The 22404-nt window shown below is 36.6% G+C and overlaps 1 protein-coding gene across 2 annotated transcripts in view; it reads right to left on the reverse strand.

Annotated features, from left to right (window-relative positions):
• NRG3 (neuregulin 3) overlaps positions 1-22404 on the reverse strand; it is a 1270498-nt gene that overhangs the window by 490523 nt on the left and 757571 nt on the right. For both annotated transcript variants that reach the window (XM_073685971.1, XM_073685970.1), the window contains exon 3: positions 2973-3046. In XM_073685971.1, the coding sequence (XP_073542072.1) occupies positions 2973-3046 (74 nt within the window). The remainder of the gene's footprint in view (positions 1-2972; positions 3047-22404) is intronic.

A 22404-nucleotide genomic window follows, 5' to 3' on the forward strand; every position in this document is an offset into this window, starting at 1 on the left:
TATTCCAGGTTTTGTTTGTTTATTCTCCTATGATCTCAGAAGATTTATTATCAATTCTTTGGTTTCTAATGACAGTGTCATCCTCTGCTCCTTTGCCATTATCACTGTTTATCTGCAGTGACTCCGGGTACCTCTCTTAATCCCTCTTGGGAATGCTTTTATCACGTTGGAATTGAAAGCAAAGTCAATTTCCTATCAAATACTTAACAGATGAGATGTTCACTTTCAAGATATAATATTAAGTTCTATTATGAAGAATACCAGTCAATGGTTTTAGTGTTATTATAATCAGTGTTATCCTGTCTATCTCACACTTTATGTCCTACTGTGCTAACTATATATAAGTACTTATTATACCTATGGCGGGGCTGATAGCACTAGATCTTATGTTGCAGCAGTAAAATAAATGAGCACAACACCTTAAATGCTGAGCAGATATTGTAGAGAGCCAAACATCCATTCAGCTAATGTAGCAAATATTTCTTCTTTCTGCAGTGAAGTAATGTATACTGAGCTTTCATAGAAGCAGGTCAAGCAACATAGTGTGTCATAGTACAAGACACTATACTATACATAGTACAAAACACTATACTATACATAGTACAAGACACTATACTATATATAGTACAATACACTATACAATACATAGTACAAGACACTATACTATATATAGTACAAGACACTATACTCTACATAGTACAAAACACTATACTATACATAGTGCAAGACACTATACTATACATAGTACAAAACGCTATACTATACATAGTCAAGACACTATGATATACATAGTACAAGACACTATACATAGTAAAAAACACTATACTATACATAGTACAAGACACTATACATAGTAAAAAACACTATACTATACATAGTACAAGACACTATACTATACATAGTACAAGACACTATACTATACATAGTACAAGACACTATGCTGTGACTATTGGCTTGTTGGGTTTTACTTTTATTAATATCAGTATTAAAAATGCCTGAAAATCATTTATGGGAAATAAAAAATAACTTTAATTGGTATGGAAACAGGGGCGTAACGACAGTGGTCGCAGAGGTCGCAACCGTTCAGGTGCGGGCCTATGTGGATGAGAGGCCCCCTGACGCCAGCACAAACTTCCACTGGATGTGAGTCCTCAGATGCACATTCAGTTGTAGTGTCTTGTGGCGCAGAGACCCATTGGGTCTGTGAATGGCAATACATGCAGCCAGCCAATCAGAGGCCAGCAGATAATGTCGGCGAGCACATGATTGGGGGGGCATGGAAGTGATGTTATGCGCTCCTGTCGCTTGCATGCTGATGTCAGCTGTTAGCTTCAGAAGAGGGCACCACACAGGGGAGGAGCTGAGGGATAGTAAGTATAATTGTTCCTTTTTTCTATGCATTAAAGAACAGTGGCAGAACAGGGGACATATATATCAGGATGGGGGATTATACAAGGATGGGAGGCATATATACCAGGATTCTGAAAGCAGAATAAAGTAGAGACAGAGACACTGATTCCAATGATGGATCACTTACTAAGCTATTTTCGGTAGTTTTGATAAAATCACTCTTTTATTTGCAGGAGATTATCAATAGAGGATTAGTAAACCTGCTGCCAGGTAGTCCTCCATATTTATGAGCTCTGTATAACCCTGACCCCACCACTGTCAGCTTTCTGTGTACGCTTTGTATAGGTAGAAACCTGTTAATCAGTTGTGGCGGGGCTATACAAAGCTCAGCATTATGACAACTGGTAGCTCTGCAGCAGAGAAAGCTGGAATTTTGTCAAAATGACAGCAAGCAGCCTATTAAGGGACACAATTAGGGTCTCTGAAACTACATTATGTTGCTCTCAGATGGGGTAGCAAAAACCTGGTGACAGATTCCTTTTAATACATGAAACACAAGATAAAACCAAATTAAGTTATATTATATTTTTTAATGTAGGGATTACGTAATGAAGGGACTTTCTAAGGCTAGCAAGACTGAAAAGTTTAAAATTAGATTGAGAACTTTATCTCGCCATGTAGTGTCATGCGGCATGTCATGACATATTCCCCGCTTCTCCACTGAAGAACTGAAAACAATGAACCTAGGTGTATATTCACATATTTTTACAGCAATATGCATAGCCGTATTAATAGCATATATGGGTCTGATTATATGGATCAGAAATATAGCAGAAAGTTATGTCTTTCTTTTTTTATTGCATTATTTTAATATCCCACCTTGTCGCAGTGGAATGACTTTCACGCCTTTTTGCTAAAAAAAAAATATACATGTTAACTAAGTAACCCATGCTTTTATATTTTTTCTATTTACTTTATATGATTCTATGCATTATTATTTTAGGTTATATTTGTCTATCAATAGCCACAGCATGTACTTGCACATATAAGTTATACATGTACTAACCGGGGTGCTGGTCTATGTTTGTTTTTGGTTTTGCTTCAGTTTCTTCTACTCAGTACATTTGGGGTTGTGACCGCCCCCTTGGGAGGAGTAAAACACAATGCTGTCTATTTTGGGGCCTGTTGGCACATAGTTGGCTGAATTACCAAAGTAGGAACCATCCTGATTGGATACTCCTTGTTGTAGTGGGATATCCTTTATGCTTTTTTGATCAAAATAATGTCAACTATGTACCCTATGATTTTTTTACATGCATCACTACTTACTGTAGGGTTTCTATGCATTGTTTTATTCTAGGTTATGTTCAAATATTTTTACAGCAATATGCGTAGCCTTATTACTAACATAAATGGGTCTGTGTTTTATGAATCAGCAATATAGTTGAAAGTTAATGTCTTTCTTTTTTATTGCACTTACTTAATATCATTTGTTAAACACACTAATATAGAATGATTTTTCTTAAAAATGGGAAATGAATGCTAAAAAATATGAATGCAACTTAAATTAGCACCATATTGCTAGCTACATAATATAAGCAGATTGGAAAGTAGGTACTTACTTGGATCAGATAGTACGGAATCAGTTTTCGGTAAGAATTGATCACAACGTACACCGTGGTAGCCCTCTTTGCATCTGTAAAACAATGACAAAAAAAAGGGTTTTTAAGGAACTTATAACTTACTTTTTGACCTACAGATTTTTTACCGAATATTAAATTTACCTGCTATTTTTATTAAGCATGGATCAAACACATGAAGACAATATTTTTATAGTGGTCAGTTTATCAATTTTTATTTTACAGAGTTCAAAATTCCCCGATAAAATTAGATATATCATCTAGATTGCCTATGGCCACCAATTAAGAGTATACGCAGGCCAGGCACACTCGGTCAAGTGCTGGGGCCCTGAGCACGCAGGGGGGCCCACTCGTCATCGGGGACTCTGCTGCGCTATAGCACCCATGAGCAAAGGAGAGTTGTGTCAGCACCCGCTCACCCCCCTTGCTCAGGGCCCCGGCAGCCGGAACAATACTTACACTTCCCCATGCCTCCGCAACAGCTCTGATCTCTTACTGTGACATCTCAGGTCAGATTGCGCGGTGACATCTTTCTACCACGTCCTCTCCTGAGCCGTCACAGCACAAATCGGGAAGACGCTGGCGACACCTGAGTCCAGAGTTGAGCAGTGGCAGCAGGTGAGAAGTGAGGTGAGAATTTTTTTTTTTATGTATGGAGGCATGAGGCATTATCAGGGGGGTTACATCCTGCATGGGGCATTATAAGGGGGGGTAACATCCTGCATGGGGCATTATAAGGGGGGTGACATCCTGCAATCCTGCATGGGGCATTAAAGGGGGGGTGACATCCTGCATGGGGCATTATAGCATTATAAGGGGGGTGACATCCTACATGGGGCATTATGTGTGGGGAACAGCCTGCATGGAGCATTATGTGGGGGGAACAGCCTGCATGGGGCATTATGTGGGGGCACAGCCTGCATGGAGTGTTATATGGGGGCCAGTATCCTGTATGGAGCGTTATATGGGGGCCAGTATTCTGCATTGAGCGATTCTCTGGTTTCTGAGCTATTGTGAAATTTACAATAAATATCGCTCATGTAATGTAAGAAGTGAAATCTTTGGCCTTGTACTACACACGTGGTCAAAATTTTTGGTACCCGTCGTTTAATGAAAGAAAAATCCACAATGGTCACAGAAATTACTTGAATCTGACAAGAGTAGTAATAAATTAAAAATCTATGAAAATGAACAAATGAAAGTCAAACATTGCTTTTCAACCCTGCTTCCATGGAATTTTTAAAAAAAAATTAAACTCATGAAATAGGCCTGGACAGAAATGATGGTACCCCTGAAAATAATGTGACAAAAGATACATGTTAAATCAAGTTATGTCCACTAATTAGCATCACAGGTGTCTACAATCTTGTAATGGGCCTGTATAAAGGGGTACAGATACTCACTGTGCTGTTTATTGACATGGTGTGTACCACACTCAACATGTACCTGAGGAAGCAAAGGAAAGCGTTGTCTCAGGAGATTAGAAAGAAAATTATAGACAAGCAAGTTAAAGGTAAAGGTTATAAGGCCATCTCCAAGCAGATTGATGTTCCTGTGATTACAGTTGCACATATTATTCAGAAATTTAAGATCCATGGGTCTGTTGCAAACCTCCCTGGACGTGGACGCAGGAGGAAAATTGATGACAAATCAAAGAGACGGATAATACGAATGGTAACAAAAGAGTCCAGGAAAAATTATAAAGAGATTAAAGGTGAACTTCAAGCTCAAGGAACATCAGTGTCAGATTGCACCATCTGTAATTGTTTGATCCAAAGTGGACTTCATGGGAGACAACCAAGGAGAATACCATTGTTGAAAAAAATCATAAAAAAGCCAGACTGGAATTTGCCAAACTACATGTTGACAAGCCACAAAGCTTCTGGGAGAATCTCCTACGGACAGATGAGACAAAAATGGAAGGTTTTGGCAAGGCACATCAGCTCTATGTTCACAGATGGAAAAATGAAGCATATCAAGAAAAGAACACTGTCCCTATTGTGAAACATGGAGGAGGCTCTGTTATGTTCTGGGGCAGCTTTGCTGCATCTGGCACAGGGTGTCTTGAATCTGTGCAGGGTACAATGAAATTTCAATACTATCAAGGGATTCTAGAGAGAAATGTGCTGCCCAGTGTCAGAAAGCTTTGTCTCACTTGCAGGTCATGGGTCTTGCAACAGAATAATGACCCAAAACACACAGCTAAATCACCCAAGAATGGCTAAGAGGAAAACATTGGACTATTCTGAAGTGGCCTTCCATGAGCCCTGACCTAAATCATATTAAGCATCTTTGGAAAGAGTTGAAACATGGTGCCTGGAAAAGGCAACCTTCAAACACGAGACAACTGGAGCAATTTGCTAATGAGGAGTGGGCCAAAATACCTGTTGAGAGGTCATAGAAGTCTCATTGACAGTTACAGGAATCGTTTGATTGCAGTGATTGCTTCAAAAGGTTGTTCCACAAAATATTAAGTTAAGGGTACCATCATTTCTGTCCAAACCTATTTCATGAGTTTAATTTTTTAAAAATTCTGTGTTAGCAGGGTTGAAAAGCAATGTCTGACTTTCATTTGTTCCTTTTCGTAGATTTTTAATTTATTATTACTTTTGTCAGATTCAAGTTATTTCTGTAACCATTGTGGGTTTTTCTTTAATTAAACGAAGGGTACCAACAATTTTGACCATGTGTGTGTGTATATATATATATATATATATATATATATATATATATATATATATATACATATATATTTATATATATATATTTCTCTGTGATATCTGTGCATCATGAATTGTGGTATGTGTTAAAGGGGCCCACTAACCCACAAAAACCTGCAGCCGGCCCTGGGTACATGCAATCTTACTGCGTACTGATTTATTGTTGAGATCAAAATATGCCGCATTCTGTTCACAGTAACCTTCTAATCTATCTCTAGCGGTAGCAAAAAAAACTAATTTGACTATGCGGTGAATTTGTAGTTTTAAATTCGAAAAGAAAAGTAATAAAAAAATTGCGATTTTAAAATAAGTCTAGTTTGTTACTAGTATTGTTTACACTTAAAAAGAATCTGTCAGTAGGATATGCCCACTTAAGCCGTCTATATGGACATGCAGGTCATAAGAAGCTGAATAAAATGATACTTTGATATCTGTGATCCAATGCCTTATTCCAGAGAAATCCACATTTTTCTTGATATGTAAATAAGCTGTTAATACCTAGGGACAGGAAACAGATCTCGGTAAGAATCTGCATCCAGAGCTTATTTTAAATGAAAGGGGGCATCACACAGGTAATGCCCCTTTCTTTTAAAATAAGCTCTGGAGGCAGATTCTCGGGGAGATCTGTGTCCAGCCTACAGGTATTAACACCTCATTTACATATTAAGAAAAATGTAGATTTCTTTTGAAAAGGCATCAGATCACAGATATCAAGGCGTAATTTTATTCCACATTCTATGACCTACATGCCCATATTGACGGCTTAGGAGGGTTGATCCAACTGACAAATTCAGTAACATTAACCACATCAGATGATGTACTATTGTGTATTAGTCTGCTATGTGTATTTGGATATCCAAGAAGATTAAAAGAGCTGTCTTGTCTAAAGATTCAAGTCTGCAGTCACGCTGTGTGACTGCAGACTTGTAAATCGTCACACCACACTTAGGCTATGTGCCCACGTTGCGGACCTGAAGCATATTTTTTACGCTTCTCCCTGGCGGGAAAATCGCATGCGGATATTTCATGCGGTTTTCCCGCCAGGTAGAAGCGTTTGTGAGGCGTCTTTGCATGCATTTCCGCATGCGGGTTATCAAGCACTTCTCCAAGCATCACTTGGAAAAGTGCTTGACAACTTGTTCAGAATGGTAAAAAATAAAAAAATAAACTTTATACTCACCTTCTGATGCATTCTCTGCCCCGTCCGGAGTCTTGAGCGGCTCACGCTGTTGTGTGCAGGACCTGCGGTGACGTCATTGAGTCATGTGGTGGGTCACATGACTCAATGACGTGGCAGGTCCTTCAGACAACAGCGCGACGGAGGGAAAACATCAGAAGATAAATATAAACTTTATTTTATTCTTTTTTTTACAGGTTCTTTGGTACCCAGGTCTGGATGAGAGTCTCCTCTCCTCCAGACTTGGGTACCATCCGCACATTGATTCCGCAGCGCTTCCGCAAAATTAATGAACATGCTGCGGATTTTTGACTGCAGCATATATGCTGCGGAAAAATCCGCAGCATGGGCATTGACATTGCGGAATGCCATTGGGGACCATGGGGTGCGGATCTACATGCGTTTTTCAAGCGTTTACGCTGCGGAAATTCCGCAGCATATACGCTTGAAAAACGCTACGTGGGCACACAGCCTTACTGTGCGTTGTGAGGATTCTGTAGTTCCAGCACAAGGATCAACGGTTTCTGGCCTTGTTCAATATCTTTTCAGTGAGCAATTCCATGGCCATCTAGTCAGAAGGGGGCTGGGAGTATGCATATCTCATAATCATGGTCACATGACTGCCGCTCCCAGTGCTGGCACAGGAGAATCTTCACGGCTCACAGTGCCCACAATGTGAGAATTCTCATGACTGCAGACATGTAGCTTTAGACTGGAAAACCCCTTCAAGAAAGATTTTACAACTATTGGAGCTGAATTTTTCCTTTGCCTGTTAGTAACATCCTGTGGTGTAACTATAGGACGATGCAGAGGTGACAATGAAACCTGGGCACTGAACAAGCCCAGAAACTACAAGACATAACATGGGCCATTTGCAATCTGCTCTCAGCATTGGAATAGGAAACATCAGCTACTATGATTATGGGGAAAGTAGGGGTGGGGGGCATAGTGAAGTATACATACAAAACAAGCAAAGCAAAATCAATCATTCTAAGTAATCACTCCCATAATACAGCAGTAAAGAAAACACTTTTGTATTTAAAACTCCTTATTTTTTCCTCATTTAAATATTGAATTAGTGGATCGAATCCGTCACATCACTTTATGAGTGAAGAATTTAGCACTCGGAGCTTCAAGGTCAAGTGTCACTTTAAACTATTTAGTTTAAGGTATAAAGGAAAATAACTACTAACAGCTTTTAACAGAAAAACTTCTAAGCACTTTTATCTGTGAATTCTTTTCAATGCCAAATTCAGTCCATCTGTTGCCAAATATAACGCTGCCTACTGATTTGCAGACAGGATTAAAGCTACTGAATGCAAATCATTGTTTTTCTGTGAAATACAGAACGAACAAATCTAATTCAATCAGACAGTAAATGATCTCTGACTTCTACCTTATCATAGTACAATAATGTTTGCATTGTTTTTTGGTAGAGTACACCAACAAGCTCTATGAGGTTTTATTGTTTGGATTTCTAATGAAATAAATATAGAGTATAATCCAAAACTAAAGTAATGTGCATAGAGTAGCTACAGTGCCTTGAAAAAGTATTCATACCCCAAGAACTTTTCCGCATTTTTTCATGTTACACCCCCACACTTAAATGTAATTTTGTAAAGTATAACAATATTAAATAGCAAGGATTTGTGAAGTGTAAAGGAAATGATACATGGTTTTCTAAATATTTTAAAAATATAAGTCTGTAAGTTGTGACTTGCGTTTGTACTCAGCCCCCTCAGTCAATACTTTGTAGGACCACCTTTCTCTTGAATTACTGCTATCTTTTGGGCCATGTCTCTACCAGCTTTGAACATACAGAAGCTGATTTTTTTTTGCCCATTCTTCTTTGCAAAATAACTAGCTCTGTGAGATTAGATAAAGATGGTCTGTGAACAACAATTGTCAAACAGCTTCTCAATGGGATTTAGGCTGGACCATTCACACACATGAATATGTTTTGATCGAAACCACTCCATTGAAGCAATGGCAGTATGTTGTTCTTCTGGAAGGTAAACCTTCGCTCCAGTCTCAAGTCTTTTGCAGCCTGTAAGAAGTTTTCCTCCAGAATTGCCCTGTGTTTAGCTCCATCCATCTTCCCATCAACTCTGACCAGCTTTCCCTTCCCTGCTGAAAAAACATCCCCCAGCATTATGTTGCCACCACCATGTTGGTGATAGGCACTGTTAGTTTTCCGCCCCACATCGCGTTTTGCATTTAGCCCAAAAAGGTCAACTTTGATCTTATTTTACCAGAGCACCTTCCTCCACATGCAAGCTGTGTCTCCTACATGGCATGTGGAAGAAGGTGCTACTTCAAGATGAGACCAGATCCCGACTGAGATATAAATCTACTGTATTTTATAATGTGGCCCACTTTATTACTTTTTATTACTGATAGCTCTTAAAAAGTGCATTGACAAAAAATAATATTTTATGTGGTCTGTGTTTAAAGAGGGCCTGTAAACTTTTCAGCCATGTCTTTAAAAAAAAATAAAATAAAACAGAAAACCAGAGAAAATTCTCTGGAGCAGTCCCAGAGAAAAGTACTGCTAGATAGATTTTACATCTAGATTTTTGCATATAACAGTAAAGCGATAATGAAATAATATTCTTATTTTGTTCTGTACAAAATGTAATATATGTAACATAAATCATTAAGGGGAATCTGTGACTGGGTTTTTGCAACCTAATCTCAGAGAAAAAAGACAGTGGTATTTATCTACACCAGGTCACAATACAAATGCACTGAAGGCTGCAACAGCCCCATGATAAAGGTGGAGTTACAGAAATGTCCACTGGGAGCACATGTTCCTACATATAAAGGGGGACAGAGCTTCTAGTGCACATGCGTGCTGGAATGTTAAATTAGTGCTAAATTAGTCTGGTCTCTTGCTATGGTCCCCAGCATGATCCTTAAAAGGATCATCAGAGCATTTCAAAGACTAATACAGTATATCTGGTTATAATGAATAAAAAATATCTAAAATCTAGGTTTTAGATCCTCGTTCTTTTGCTTCTAGCGATCAATAGTAGTGAGTCAAGTTTGTCTCTCACAAGGATGTGGAAATTTCATTTCCTTTCCCTCTGTGCTTTTTTTCTGTCTGGTTATAATTGTGTAGCTAGGCTGTGATTTATATTGTGGGCAGGTAGACTACTAGATTGGTTCCGTTGTTCAATATACTTTTGGTTAGAAGTGAACAGCTTCCTTTTACTCTTTTCTTATAAATTGTGCAAATATTTTCCACTTTCCTGCTACCAGACCATTCTACTCCCAATCAAGTTCTGAGAAAGATGTTTCCAAATTGATATTTTTTATGGGATTCTAGTTTTTATTAAAACCAAATCTCAATTTATGCATAATTATTAGTTCAATATAATTAACTTTGTAATATATCTTATTAGAGAAATATGTTTCTCTCTCCACTTATAAGCCAGTTTTCCCCTTCCCCCCTAAACTCATCATTCACTCTGAAAAAAAAAGCTATTATCCTTCTTTGAAAAAGTAAAGGACTACCAGAACAGTGAGGTGTCAGGTTATACCTTCCATTGTACTGTGCATACTGTATGGGTCTTCACGAACTAGCTTAGAGTTAACTGAAAATTAGAGATAAAGTCTGTAGAGGTGGAAATTGGTTTATAATAGCCAGAAATAGTGTACACACAAATGACAACTTATTCTGAACAAACTAACCTAAAATAGTAGAAGTTGATAAACAACTTCAAATATTTTTTTGAATTTTATTCCAACACTTAGGAATTTTCATAAAGTAGGTACATTTATTCATCTGATTAGACCAAAACACCAGAGCTTATTCAAAATTACCAATAATTGTGACAATACAAGAAAAAAAATATCTATCTCCACTGGAATATACATTATGAATGGTTTCCTGAAGCTCTAGAACTTTTTTGAAGTTTAATTTCGTGCATTGAACAAAATCAGCATGAATAAAATGCATCAATGTTCTAAGTTAAGTTAGGTGACATCATGACTCTGGTGCCAAAAAAATATTCATGGATCAGTATTGAGTTTCATTCACCTTTGTCTGATGCTAATGATGGCATTTCAAAAAGAACTAAAAAATTAGTTATTAAAAAGACGACAATATTCTCAATATCAGTAGGCAGTCTTGATTGTTTATCTGTGTTCATTAAAAATAAGGCCGTTGCAAAGATTTCTGCTTTCAGCCATGCAATCATAGATAATTCTACCCACTTGTTGAAGTATAATGTGGATTTGATTGGGAAATGAAAGACTGAAATCAGTCATGAACCATTTGTTAATTGCAGAAACATCGAATTCAAATATATTTGACAGTCTGTAACAATGTAGTAAAACATTTAGTATAACGCTATATATTATGTTTTGAAATACCACAAGTATAAACTCTTAGTCTACTTCAAAGTCTTCTAATTTTAGCCTTATTTCTTAACAAAAATATTGTATACAAGTATTAAAGAAGACTATTTACCAAATTTGCCATGTTAAAGTGGACACAAGATGTAGTAGTGGCAGAAGAGTGGAATAAAACATTTTTATTATTTTTTAATTTCACCTCTTAATTGTGGAGATATTAGCAATTAAAGTATTTGGCACCTAATTAGTTAACTTTTGTTATGTCAAAAATGGTGTTATCAGAAAGCAACTCATACAGAAAGGAGTACACCCCCCCAGTGAAAAGTATTTAATAATAGACACATAGACGTAGTGAAAAACACAATTTGGGGTACCTGGAGATTTAAGGGTCACAAAGCCCTGTATGCCAGTTTTATAAATGACACATAATAGGTGGGGACTCCTTTACAGATTTCCAGTTATGAAATGGATGAAAAAAATATTGTTATTTTACATAACTTATTTATATTTAACAACAAAGAAAACAAGAATTTACAAGGTTCAACATCGGACTCAAAACATATAATGTCCGTTACTCTGCAGCTCTGTGAGGATTAGACACCTGTGAGGAATGTAGCGCCTACATATAAATGATGAAAAAAAAAGCTGTGTGCTCATATTTTCCTCTTGAGATCATGGCTGACCTGAAATTTACTACTGTGTGATTTTCCTTTGCTTTGTGCAGTCAGGCCTAGTGGCCTTTGACTTCTTACCAACGGCCTTTTTATAATGCTTTCTTAGCCTGACAAACCAATGACAGCTTATAGAGCCATCAACCTTTGAATACACATCCTTTGACTCCATAATCCAGCAATAGAAAGAGTAATATTTTGGATTTGAACAAATTAAGTAGAAAAAAAGCCCACCGTGATGCACGTTGATCCAAATGAAAATGGGTAAAACACTCTTTGCCTTAAGAAAGCTAAAATAACATTTTTGTTTTGTTTTTTAGGTGCTGTAGCTATGCAGCTTAACAATTACACAAATGAACATGATTCATTCTTCATTCATATTTAGCATACACTGTGTGCAGAATTATTAGGCAAGTTGTATTTTAGAGGATTATTTTTATTATTGATCAACAACTATGTTTTCAATCAACCCAAAAGACTCTTAAATATCAACGCTTAATATTTTTGGAAGTTGGAGTGTTTTTTTTTTTAGACTTGGCTATCTTAGGAGAATATCTGTTTGTGCAGGTAACTATTACTGTGCATAATTATTAGGCAACTTATTAAAAGCCAAATATAATCCCATCTCACTTGTTTATTTTCACCAGGTAAACCAATATCAGTGCACAAAATTTAGAAATAAACATTTCTGACATGCAAAAACAAAAACCAAAAAAAATAGTGATCAATATAGCCACCTTTCTTTATGATGACACTCAAAAGCCTTCCATCCATAGATTCTGTCAGTTGCTTGATCTGTTTTCGATCAACATTGCGTGCAGCTAACACCACAGCCTCCCAGACACTGTTCACAGAGGTGTACTGTTTTCCCTCCCTGTAGATCTCACATTTTATGATGGACCACAGGTTCTCTAAGGGGTTCAGATCAGGAGAACAAGCGGGCCATGTCATTATTTTTTCTTCTTTTAGACCTTTACTGGCCAGCCATGCTGTGGAGTAGTTGGATGCATGTGATGGAGCATTGTCCTGCATGAAAATCATGTTTTTCTTGAACGATACCGACTTCTTCCTGTACCACTGCTTGAAGAAGTTTTCTTCCAGAAACTGGCAGTAGGTCTGGGAGTTAAGCTTTGCTCCATCCTCAATCTGAAAAGGTCCCACAAGTTCATCTTTGATGATACCAGCCCATACCAGTACCCCACCTCCACCTTGCTGGCGTCTGAGTCAGATTGGAGCTCCCTGCGCTTTACTGATCCAGCCTCTGGCCCATCCATCTTGCCCAACAAGAGTCACTCTCAATTCATCAGTCCATAAAACCTTTGAAAAATCAGTCTTAAAATATTTCTTGGCCCATTCTTGATGTTTCATCTTATGTTTCTTGTTCATAGGTGGTCGTTTTTCAACCTTCCTTACCTTGGCCATGTCCCTGAGTATCGCACACCTTGAGCTTTTTGATACTCCAGTAACGTTGCAGCTCTTAAATATGGCAAATCTGGTGGTGAATGGCATCTTGGCAGCTTCACGCTTGATTTTCCTCAATTCATGGGCAGTTATTTTGCGCCTTTTTTGGCCAACACGCTTCTTGCGACCTTGTTGGCTATATTCCAATGAAACGCTTGATTGTTCGGTGATCACGCTTCAAAAGTTTGGAAATTTCAAGACTGCTGCATCCCTCTCTCAATTTTGGACTTTTCAGAGCCCATCAAATCTCTCTTATGACCCATTTTGCCAAAGGAAAGGAAGTTGCCTAATAATTAAGCACACCTTATATAGGTTGTTGATGTCATTAGTCAACACCCCTCCTCATTACAGAGATGCACATCACAAGATTTACTTAATTGCTAGTTGGTTCTCTAGCCTATGCAGCTTGGAGCAGGACAACATGTAGAAAAATTATCATGTGATCAAAATACTCATTTGCCTAATAATTCTGCACACAGTGTAGAAAAGTGATAGTCTTTGTCAATTAACTATTGAGTATATTTTTATTCAGTCCTTCCTCTACCTACAATGATGTAGCAGAAATCACTCATTTCTCTTGCTTGTTTTTTCCATTCCCTTTGCTTTGTAGTTGACTCATTGCAGAACCTTTTTCTCTACTAAATCTTTTTGATATCCGAATGAATCAGATGAAACAATATTGAACTGAGATTCCTGAACCCTTCAGCGATCACCATAAGTGCATACTCAATTTTAATTGAATTGTAAACTTATTATCATTACACAGTTTAAATTGGCCATAATTTAAAAAGTGTTTTAGAGAATAATTTTGTAATATATGCACATTAGTAGCAAGAAGTTGCAAATTGAAGTTCTGGTTTGGCTATTATCCTAAGGCATTTGACAAGGCTTGTTAAAGGGTCGATATTGACTTTTACTTCCAATAGGTAGCACAAGAGTTCTACTCATCTTCCTCTCTGAAGAGACAATTTGCATATTTACCAGAGGAGCATTGCAAGACTTAAAAGTCTCCTCACCCTGATATTTCAAGCTTGACATGTCACTCTCTGCAAGGAGAAATGTTACCCCTTGGATTCCGGTCAGACGCCTATCGCCCAGCCAAACCAGATCTCACACTTTGCACTGACGAGAAGCAGTACCCTGAAACACCGTGTCTGCAAATTGAGACTCTGGTTCTTGCTTTTATCCTAAGTCATGTGACAAGGCTCGTTAAAGAGTCTATATTGACTTTTAGGATTGTTACTTCCAATGGGTGACACTAGAGTTTTAGTCCTCTTCCTTTCTGAAAAGACAATTTGTATATCAAGTAAATGGCATAAATATCAGCTCCCAATCAGATTGTCTTCTTCTGAATCTTTGACCTTATTTTTGTGTCAGAGCTATGAGTGAACCCAGGGATTTTTTGTTACTTTACAGAGCCAATCCAATTCTGCATCTATACTTACTGATGTAGCATGACAGACAGTTGGAGCTTCTTGTTATAACTATACACATAGCTGCATTGACTTAAAGTTGTCATTAAGAATGGAACTAAGAAATCTTAAGTAAATTTGAGAGAATTATAATTCTTAATCATAATCTGGAAGTCTAAAATGTATTGATAGATGAACAAACACATCATACATATTACAAACTATAACATATCCAGATGTAGCAGCTATTAAAACAATGGCTGCCAAAGTCTGCTACAATTGTAGCAAACAGAGCAATCTATGTTATTTACGGAAATACTTGGGTGTCAGATACAACTGTACAAGTAAAATTCGTTTCTCAGTCCAAGACGCTTACAAAGCTATTTTGGGTATTGAAAGAAAACACACATAAAATTCTAAAAGTTGATAACCAGAAGGATGCTACAAGCTGCTATAAATGAAAATTTAAATAAATGCATAAACACTAAAGGTTAGTGATTAGGTCAAGGAGACATTTTTTTACAGAACATACAAAACTTTGTGTAATTCAACTGAAACATGCTAATTTTGGCAATTTTATGACAATATATGCAATTTATTAAAACATTTTAAAAAAATTAGAATACTTTATTGTGCAATCTATAGCATACCGGTGATGTCAAAAGTTTAGATACACTTAGGTTTAAGTAATAAAACTCACACCTGTCCCTGCCTCAGATTACATGTCAACAAATTATAGTTTAAGTAAGTTGTTTTGGACAAAAACTTTAACCATAGAGCAAGACATTTTTGTTCATTTTGAACATTTCTATATCAAAATTAAATTTGGACAAAAGTTTACATAAACTAAAATTAATTTAGCTTAAAAATATCTTAAAAATTTGAGGAAATTATGTCATGGCTTCTGAAGCTTCAGTAGGTTTATTAATATCTTTTGAACTAAATAGAGATACATTCTTTCTGCATTCTTGAGCTGAACACATACCTTAATGAAAAAGATGCAAAGTGAAGATGCTAAAGGGAGCATGTCCTAAAGTATCTATATCAACTGTAAAACATGTCTTATATCAACATGACCTGAAAGTCCACTCAGCAGAAAAAAGGCACTGCTTCAAGACAGCCATAATAAAAGATTCCAGGTTACAATTTACAACTAAGCATGAGGACAAAAACCTTACATATCCATCTTTGACATTGCAGATTTCATATAGGTCTGGCTTCTCCCAATCCGACAGGTTTTTCCATACATACTCAAGAGAAATCTGTCAATTATATGTAGCAAGGCTCGGAGATGTGGGTAGGAACACATCCTCATGACTAGTCAACTTAGTCACCTCATCCCGGGCCCCATTTTCAAATAAATTGTGTGCACATTTATTAGCCAAGGGAATATTTTGACCATATTATCATTTTTATGCACATTTTCCACCTCCAAAATGTATAAAATTGAATGCTTATTAGATGAGGGAGATCAGATGATGAGTAGTTGTGTAATGAGGGAGGGTGTGGCCTAAGAATACAACACCCTTTATCACGTTGTGCAAAATTATTAGTCAGCTTGTTTTCCTCATCCAAAATGGGCCAAAAAAGTTTTAAGTGACTCTGAAAAGTCAAAAATTGCTAAAAGTCTTACAGAAAGATTCAACACTCTTAAAATTGCTAAGATATTTGGGAGTGATCACTGAACTGTCAAAAGGTTTGTTGCAAGTAGTCAATGGTTGCAAAAACTGTATTGAGAAATAAAGAAGCACATTAACTGCCAAATATTTGAGAAGATACAAACGTGAAGCCACCAGGGAACCATTATCCTCCAGCGCTGTTATATTCCAGAACTGCATCCTTCCTGGAGTGCCCAGAAGTACAAGGTGTTCAGAGCTCAGAGACATGGCCAAGGTAACTGTGGCTGAAACCCGACCACCACTGAACAATACATTGAAGTAGAAATGTCAAAACTGGGCCAAGAATTATCTGAAAACAGATTTTTCAAAGGTTTTATGGACTGATGAGATGAGAGCGACTCTTGACATGCCTGATGGATGGGGCAGTGGTTGGATCAGTAAAAGGCACAGACCCTCACTTTGACTCAGACACCGGTAAGGTGAAGATGGGGACTTCTATTGGCTAGTATTATTAATGAGGATCTGGTTTGATATTCTTGGGTTGAAGATGGACTCAAAATCAACTCCAAAATCTACTGATAGTTTTTAAAAGACACTTTCTTTAGGCAGTGTTACAAGAGAAAACCTGCATCTTTCAAGAAAACCATAATTTGTTTGCAGGACAATGCTCCATCACATGCATTACATTTCTCTCCTGGTTTTCTAGCCAGTAAAGGCTTTAAAGATGAAAAAATTATTGACATGTTCCCTTCCTCATCTGACATAAACCCTAATGAGAGTTTGTGTGCCCATCTTAAATGGGAGATATTAAATGACAGAAAACAGTATACCTCTCTGAATAGTATTTTTTTCTTAACCTAGATAAGAAGCAAAATATCCCCAAAGTATATCCGTATAAATATGTGCAGTGTAAAGCACTATTCAAGCAGACAAAACATGAGTTGCAGAAAAGAAACTGCTGGAAAAAAATACGTGAACAATAAAATATTTTTGATCAATAACATAATTTTATATAAGACACCAGAGTAAGACAAGACTGATTAAAAAGCATGAAACTGCAAGACATAATAAAAAACATGTAATTAAAAAGAGGAAGCAGAGCAGCATAAACAGCACTACTAGTTTATATAATAGCCTGAAGAATTATAAAGTGCAAGTGCACACTAAAGCTTGACTTGCACACCTATAACAATAATAAGTATAAACAGATATAAAGTGCAGTGCAAAATAAAATAGATTAGCTAAATATAATGTAAAGTGTAGTGCACTACAAAGTTAATCATCTGTAGATGTTAAAAAGAGATCAGAGTAAATCCAGATAGTCTCAATGAGGAAAGGTAGAAAATAAATAAGGACATGTTATGGTGTGAAGTTCTGAGGCATTGGATAAGTCAAACTATTAGCCTGGATCCATGCTGTGAATGCCACCACTGCAACCCCTCACTCCACATTGCTTCCTCCCTGAAATGCGATTCCTTCAAATGAGGGAATCATATCACAGGTGCAGTGAAGGCAGAGAAATTCATTTCTCCATCTTCTCCATTTTCTAATATAGACTACACTGGAATGACATCCACGTGCAGTCTGATTTTTTACACACAGTAACAAACTTGAACGTGTGTGCGTAGTCCGATTTGCGGAGCCATTCCCAGCATGCTGCAATTTTTTTCTCATGCCGAATTGGAATGAGAAAGAAACTCAGATCTGCACTACCCAATAGTATAACATTGGGCTGAGTGCTACCCAATAAAACACGGGACTTCATTTGTCCGAGTTATATGCTCATGTGAGCGCACCTTAAGAAAGACAAAGACTCACTTTTACTTTCTTAGGTATTCAGGTTTCAAGTTTATTAACCTTTTGGATTGACCAACAGCACTGTAGTTGTTCAGTGATAAAATTAATCATCAAAAGTACAAATTGCTTAATAATCTTGCACACAGTGCATGACAATTTAATGGGAACTGAGGGCTACCATGGTGGAAAACAATTTTGTTTTGCTTTCATGGTAAATCGGTATTGCCCGATTTCTTTGGAAATCATTAATTTCCCAGCATTATGTATATTATTAAGTGAGTTGTTTCAAAAAGCTGTTAATAATTTTTGCCTCAACTGCTGTGTGTGGATGCTCAGAGGAATAGTGAAAGTATTGCTAATATTAAATTTAAGATATTGTGATATATTGATTTTTCAATGACTTTGTAGTCGTCTTTTTTTCATAAATAATTGAACCATTTATTTGTGCTACACATAAAAGTTTCCCATTTTTGAATAAACATAGACAGAAATTTTGTATTTACATTGATAAGTATATGACCTACCTTCCAAATCTATTTCTAATTACATTCAATGGAGACCTAATTCTTGAATTGCTGCTAAGATAGGTCTAATTTTATGCCTAGAGTTCAATTAGTATTTCCAAGTAGGATGTTAAAGATCAAATAAAATCCAACACATTTTTATAGACAATTTAAGGTCCCAAGAGGCAAAAGCAAACCCTCATTTGATGAGGGTAGTATGTTATTAAGTATGGTTCTCACATGGATATAATTATTATCCTAATAAGATGAAATATTCTTAAGTAAGAAAGCAGAAATCCCAACCTTTAATCATAATTACAATGTTTTTATTTATATCAAGTGATTATTCTGATTATGATAATTTTATTCACAACTCTTGCATAGCTATAAAACTCTGTTAACAGAACTCTAACCTTGTCAAGTAGACTTTATTGAAACATATCACTACAGAGGACGTTATTATAATATGGCACCTCATTCAAAAATCAAATATTCATGCTACTGTAATTGCTTGGGAAAGATCAGAAAAGCAGTTCCTCACCTAATTGATCTCACAATACTTGCTTTTGATGAGGAATTTAAATTGGCTTTTGCATTTTCCAATTACCCTGTTCCTTACTTCAGATGAACACCTCAAAACCATAACAGTTTTATCAAGATCGTTATACAAGATCCATTTATGAGTTGACCCTAAGCAAAATTTAGTAACACATTTGTTCAGGTTCCTTGTTACTTTTAACTGTTACAAAGAATATTGTATATGAGTCAGGTCAAGAACTTGTAAGAAATATATTCGAAAAGAAAAATTCTGCTTAAAGAATTTTTTTTTTTTTGCAAAATTCATACATTGTATTTATAGGACCTAAGCAGATAGGACATGGTACAGGAATTAAAAAAAATAACATAAAAGAGTGTATCCCTGAATTATGCCCCTTAGGTATAACACAATACAGTATATCTAGAAAAATAAGGACTCATTCAATTGTCAGTTTTTCTCACTCGCATTCTTTCAGTGTTTTTTGAAAAACACAGCAGCCAATATATTAGAAAATATGGAGAGGTGGTATGGAAAAAAATGATCCACACCCCAAACCATGTTGCCAACTCAATTTAAGCAATAAGAAACTGAAGAAGAAACGAGTGTGCTGGCATAAAAAGAACTTTATTTATAAATCATTAAAATATCATATAGATAGATACATAGTATAAAGTGCAGACATGCGGATCAAAAAAAAAACCAAACATTTAGTCTCCAAAAATGTGAAGACATATACCAATCATATAGAGCTACAAATGAACGTCTCTAGATCCTCCTAACATCAAACCAAACAATAGGAGAGGAATGGAACATAGGGATACATAGGAATAGTAAGGGGTAAGAAGTTTAAATAGTTGTGACACAGATAAAGTTGGGACACCTCTTGAAAAAGCTCACGCGAAACGCGTGTCACGCCCTCCTTGTACTATAGGCACCTACCCTCTTGTGGTGCCTGCACCACCTGTGACACTATTTCTTGGGGTAAGCGATTACTGTTCTATGCATGCTATGTATGTTGGAAGCTAATATAGAATATAAGAATGTGTTGTTATTATCATCCCAACTTTATCTGTGTCACAGCTATTTAAACAACTTACCCCTTACTATTCCTATGTATCCTTATGTTCCATTCCTCTCCTATTGTTTGGTTTGATGTTAGGAGCATCTAGGGACGTTCATTTGTAGCCCTATGTGATTGGTATATGTCTTCACATTTTTGGACTGGAGACTAAATGTTTTTTTTTTTTTGATCCGCATGTCTGCACTTTATACTATGTATCTATCTATATGATATTTTAATGATTTATAAATAAAGTTCTTTTTATGCCAGCACACTCGTTTCTTCTTCAGTTTCTTATCAGTGTTTTTTGCAGATAGTACTCATACCTACTATAATCTATGGGGCTGTTCACATGTCTTAGTATTTTTTCAGACCAAGTGGTCCGCACAAAAATGATGGAGATATGTTCAATTTTGAACTGAGTCTCGTCACTGTAAATCAGTAGATCTGTGAAGAAATCAAAGAGCACCTTGATACCATCCTTTAATAACGAGAAGCTTGAGAAACCATCATCAGATTTTTTTCTGATGGTAAAAACTGACATAAAGACCAAACTTTGATGACAAAAATGACACATCACAAAAACTCTGATGATTACAAATGACACACAGACAAAACTCTGATGAAACTTGGACCGGTAATTAGGCACAAGAAAAATCACTGATCACTGAATGAGACCTGCATAGTTACTTTTAATTTAAAAAAAATGTTACCTATTTCTAGAAACAGTATCCCATGGGTGACTCCTGGTAATGCAACTCAGGCACATTCATGTGAATACAACTACCCTTCAGTGTAAGGTACAACATGTTGGCAAGAGTAGCACTGTTTCTCTATGATAATAGTCACATATTTTTAATGCCATAATTCATAGTAAAGCATATCCTATTAGATTCTTCATACCATTGCAAATATTCTCTATTACAATAGTTTATTACATAAAATATTGTGTACTGAACAGAAATCATAAAAAGCAAATATAATATATTGTCATCAAAATTAACATATTTCATATCTATAATGAGAGTACAGATATTGAGGTTTTCATTTAAAATATTGCATTATTAAATCTTTGTCTCCAATGATATTATGTTATAGATTATATAGTAACTGAATTAATGGTAAATCCAGTTTATGGTAATATGAGTAATGAGCATTACATGCGGTGTCCAGTGTTTGTTGCTAGGTATTTTAGAACATCGAGTACTGACAATTTTTTCCTCTCCATCCAATGTGGAGATACAGTGGGGGAAATAATATTTGATACACTGCCGGTTTTGCAACTCTTCCCACCTACAAAGAATGGAGAGGTCTATAATTTTTATCGTAGGTACAGTTCAACTATGAGAGACAGAAGCTAAAAATAAAAAACAGAAAATCACATTGTATGATTTTTAAAAAATTAAATTGCATTTTATTACATTAAAAAAATATTTCATCACAGACCAACCAGCAAGAATTCTGGCTCTCACAGACCTGTTAGGATTTCTTTAAGAAGCACTCCTACTGCTTACTCATTATGTATTAATTGCACCTGTTTGAACTTGTTACCTGTATAAAAGACACCTGTCCACACACTCAATCAATCACACTCCAACCTCACCACCATGGCCAAGAGCAAAGAGATATCTAAGAACACCAGGGACAAAATTGTAGGCCTGCACAAGACTAGGATAGGCTACAGGACAATAAGCAAGCAGCTTGGTTAGAAGGCAACAACTGTTGACACAATTATTAGAAAATGGAAGAAATACAAGATGACTGTCACTCTTCCTTGGTCTGTAGCTCCATGCAAGATCTTGCCTCGTGGGGTAAGGATGATTCTGCGAAAGGTCAGGAATCAGCCCAGAACTACACAGGAGGACCTGGTCAATGACCTGAAGAGAGCTGGGACCACAGTCTCAAACATTACCATTAGTAAGACACTGCCCTGTCATGGATTAAAATCCTGCTCGCTCCAGCACATGTTCAGGCCTGTTTGAAGTTCGCCAATGAGCATCTGGATGATCAAGGAAAAGCATGGGAGAAGGTCATGTGATCAGATGAGACCAAAATAGAAAAACTCTCACACAGATGATTAATTTTGAGAAGCAGTTA

The sequence above is a fragment of the Phyllobates terribilis genome, unplaced genomic scaffold, assembly GCF_046119375.1.
Source record: "Phyllobates terribilis strain yellow unplaced genomic scaffold, ASM4611937v1 Scaffold_5__5_contigs__length_657084704, whole genome shotgun sequence".
In the NCBI taxonomy this organism is placed as follows: Eukaryota; Metazoa; Chordata; class Amphibia; order Anura; family Dendrobatidae; genus Phyllobates; species Phyllobates terribilis.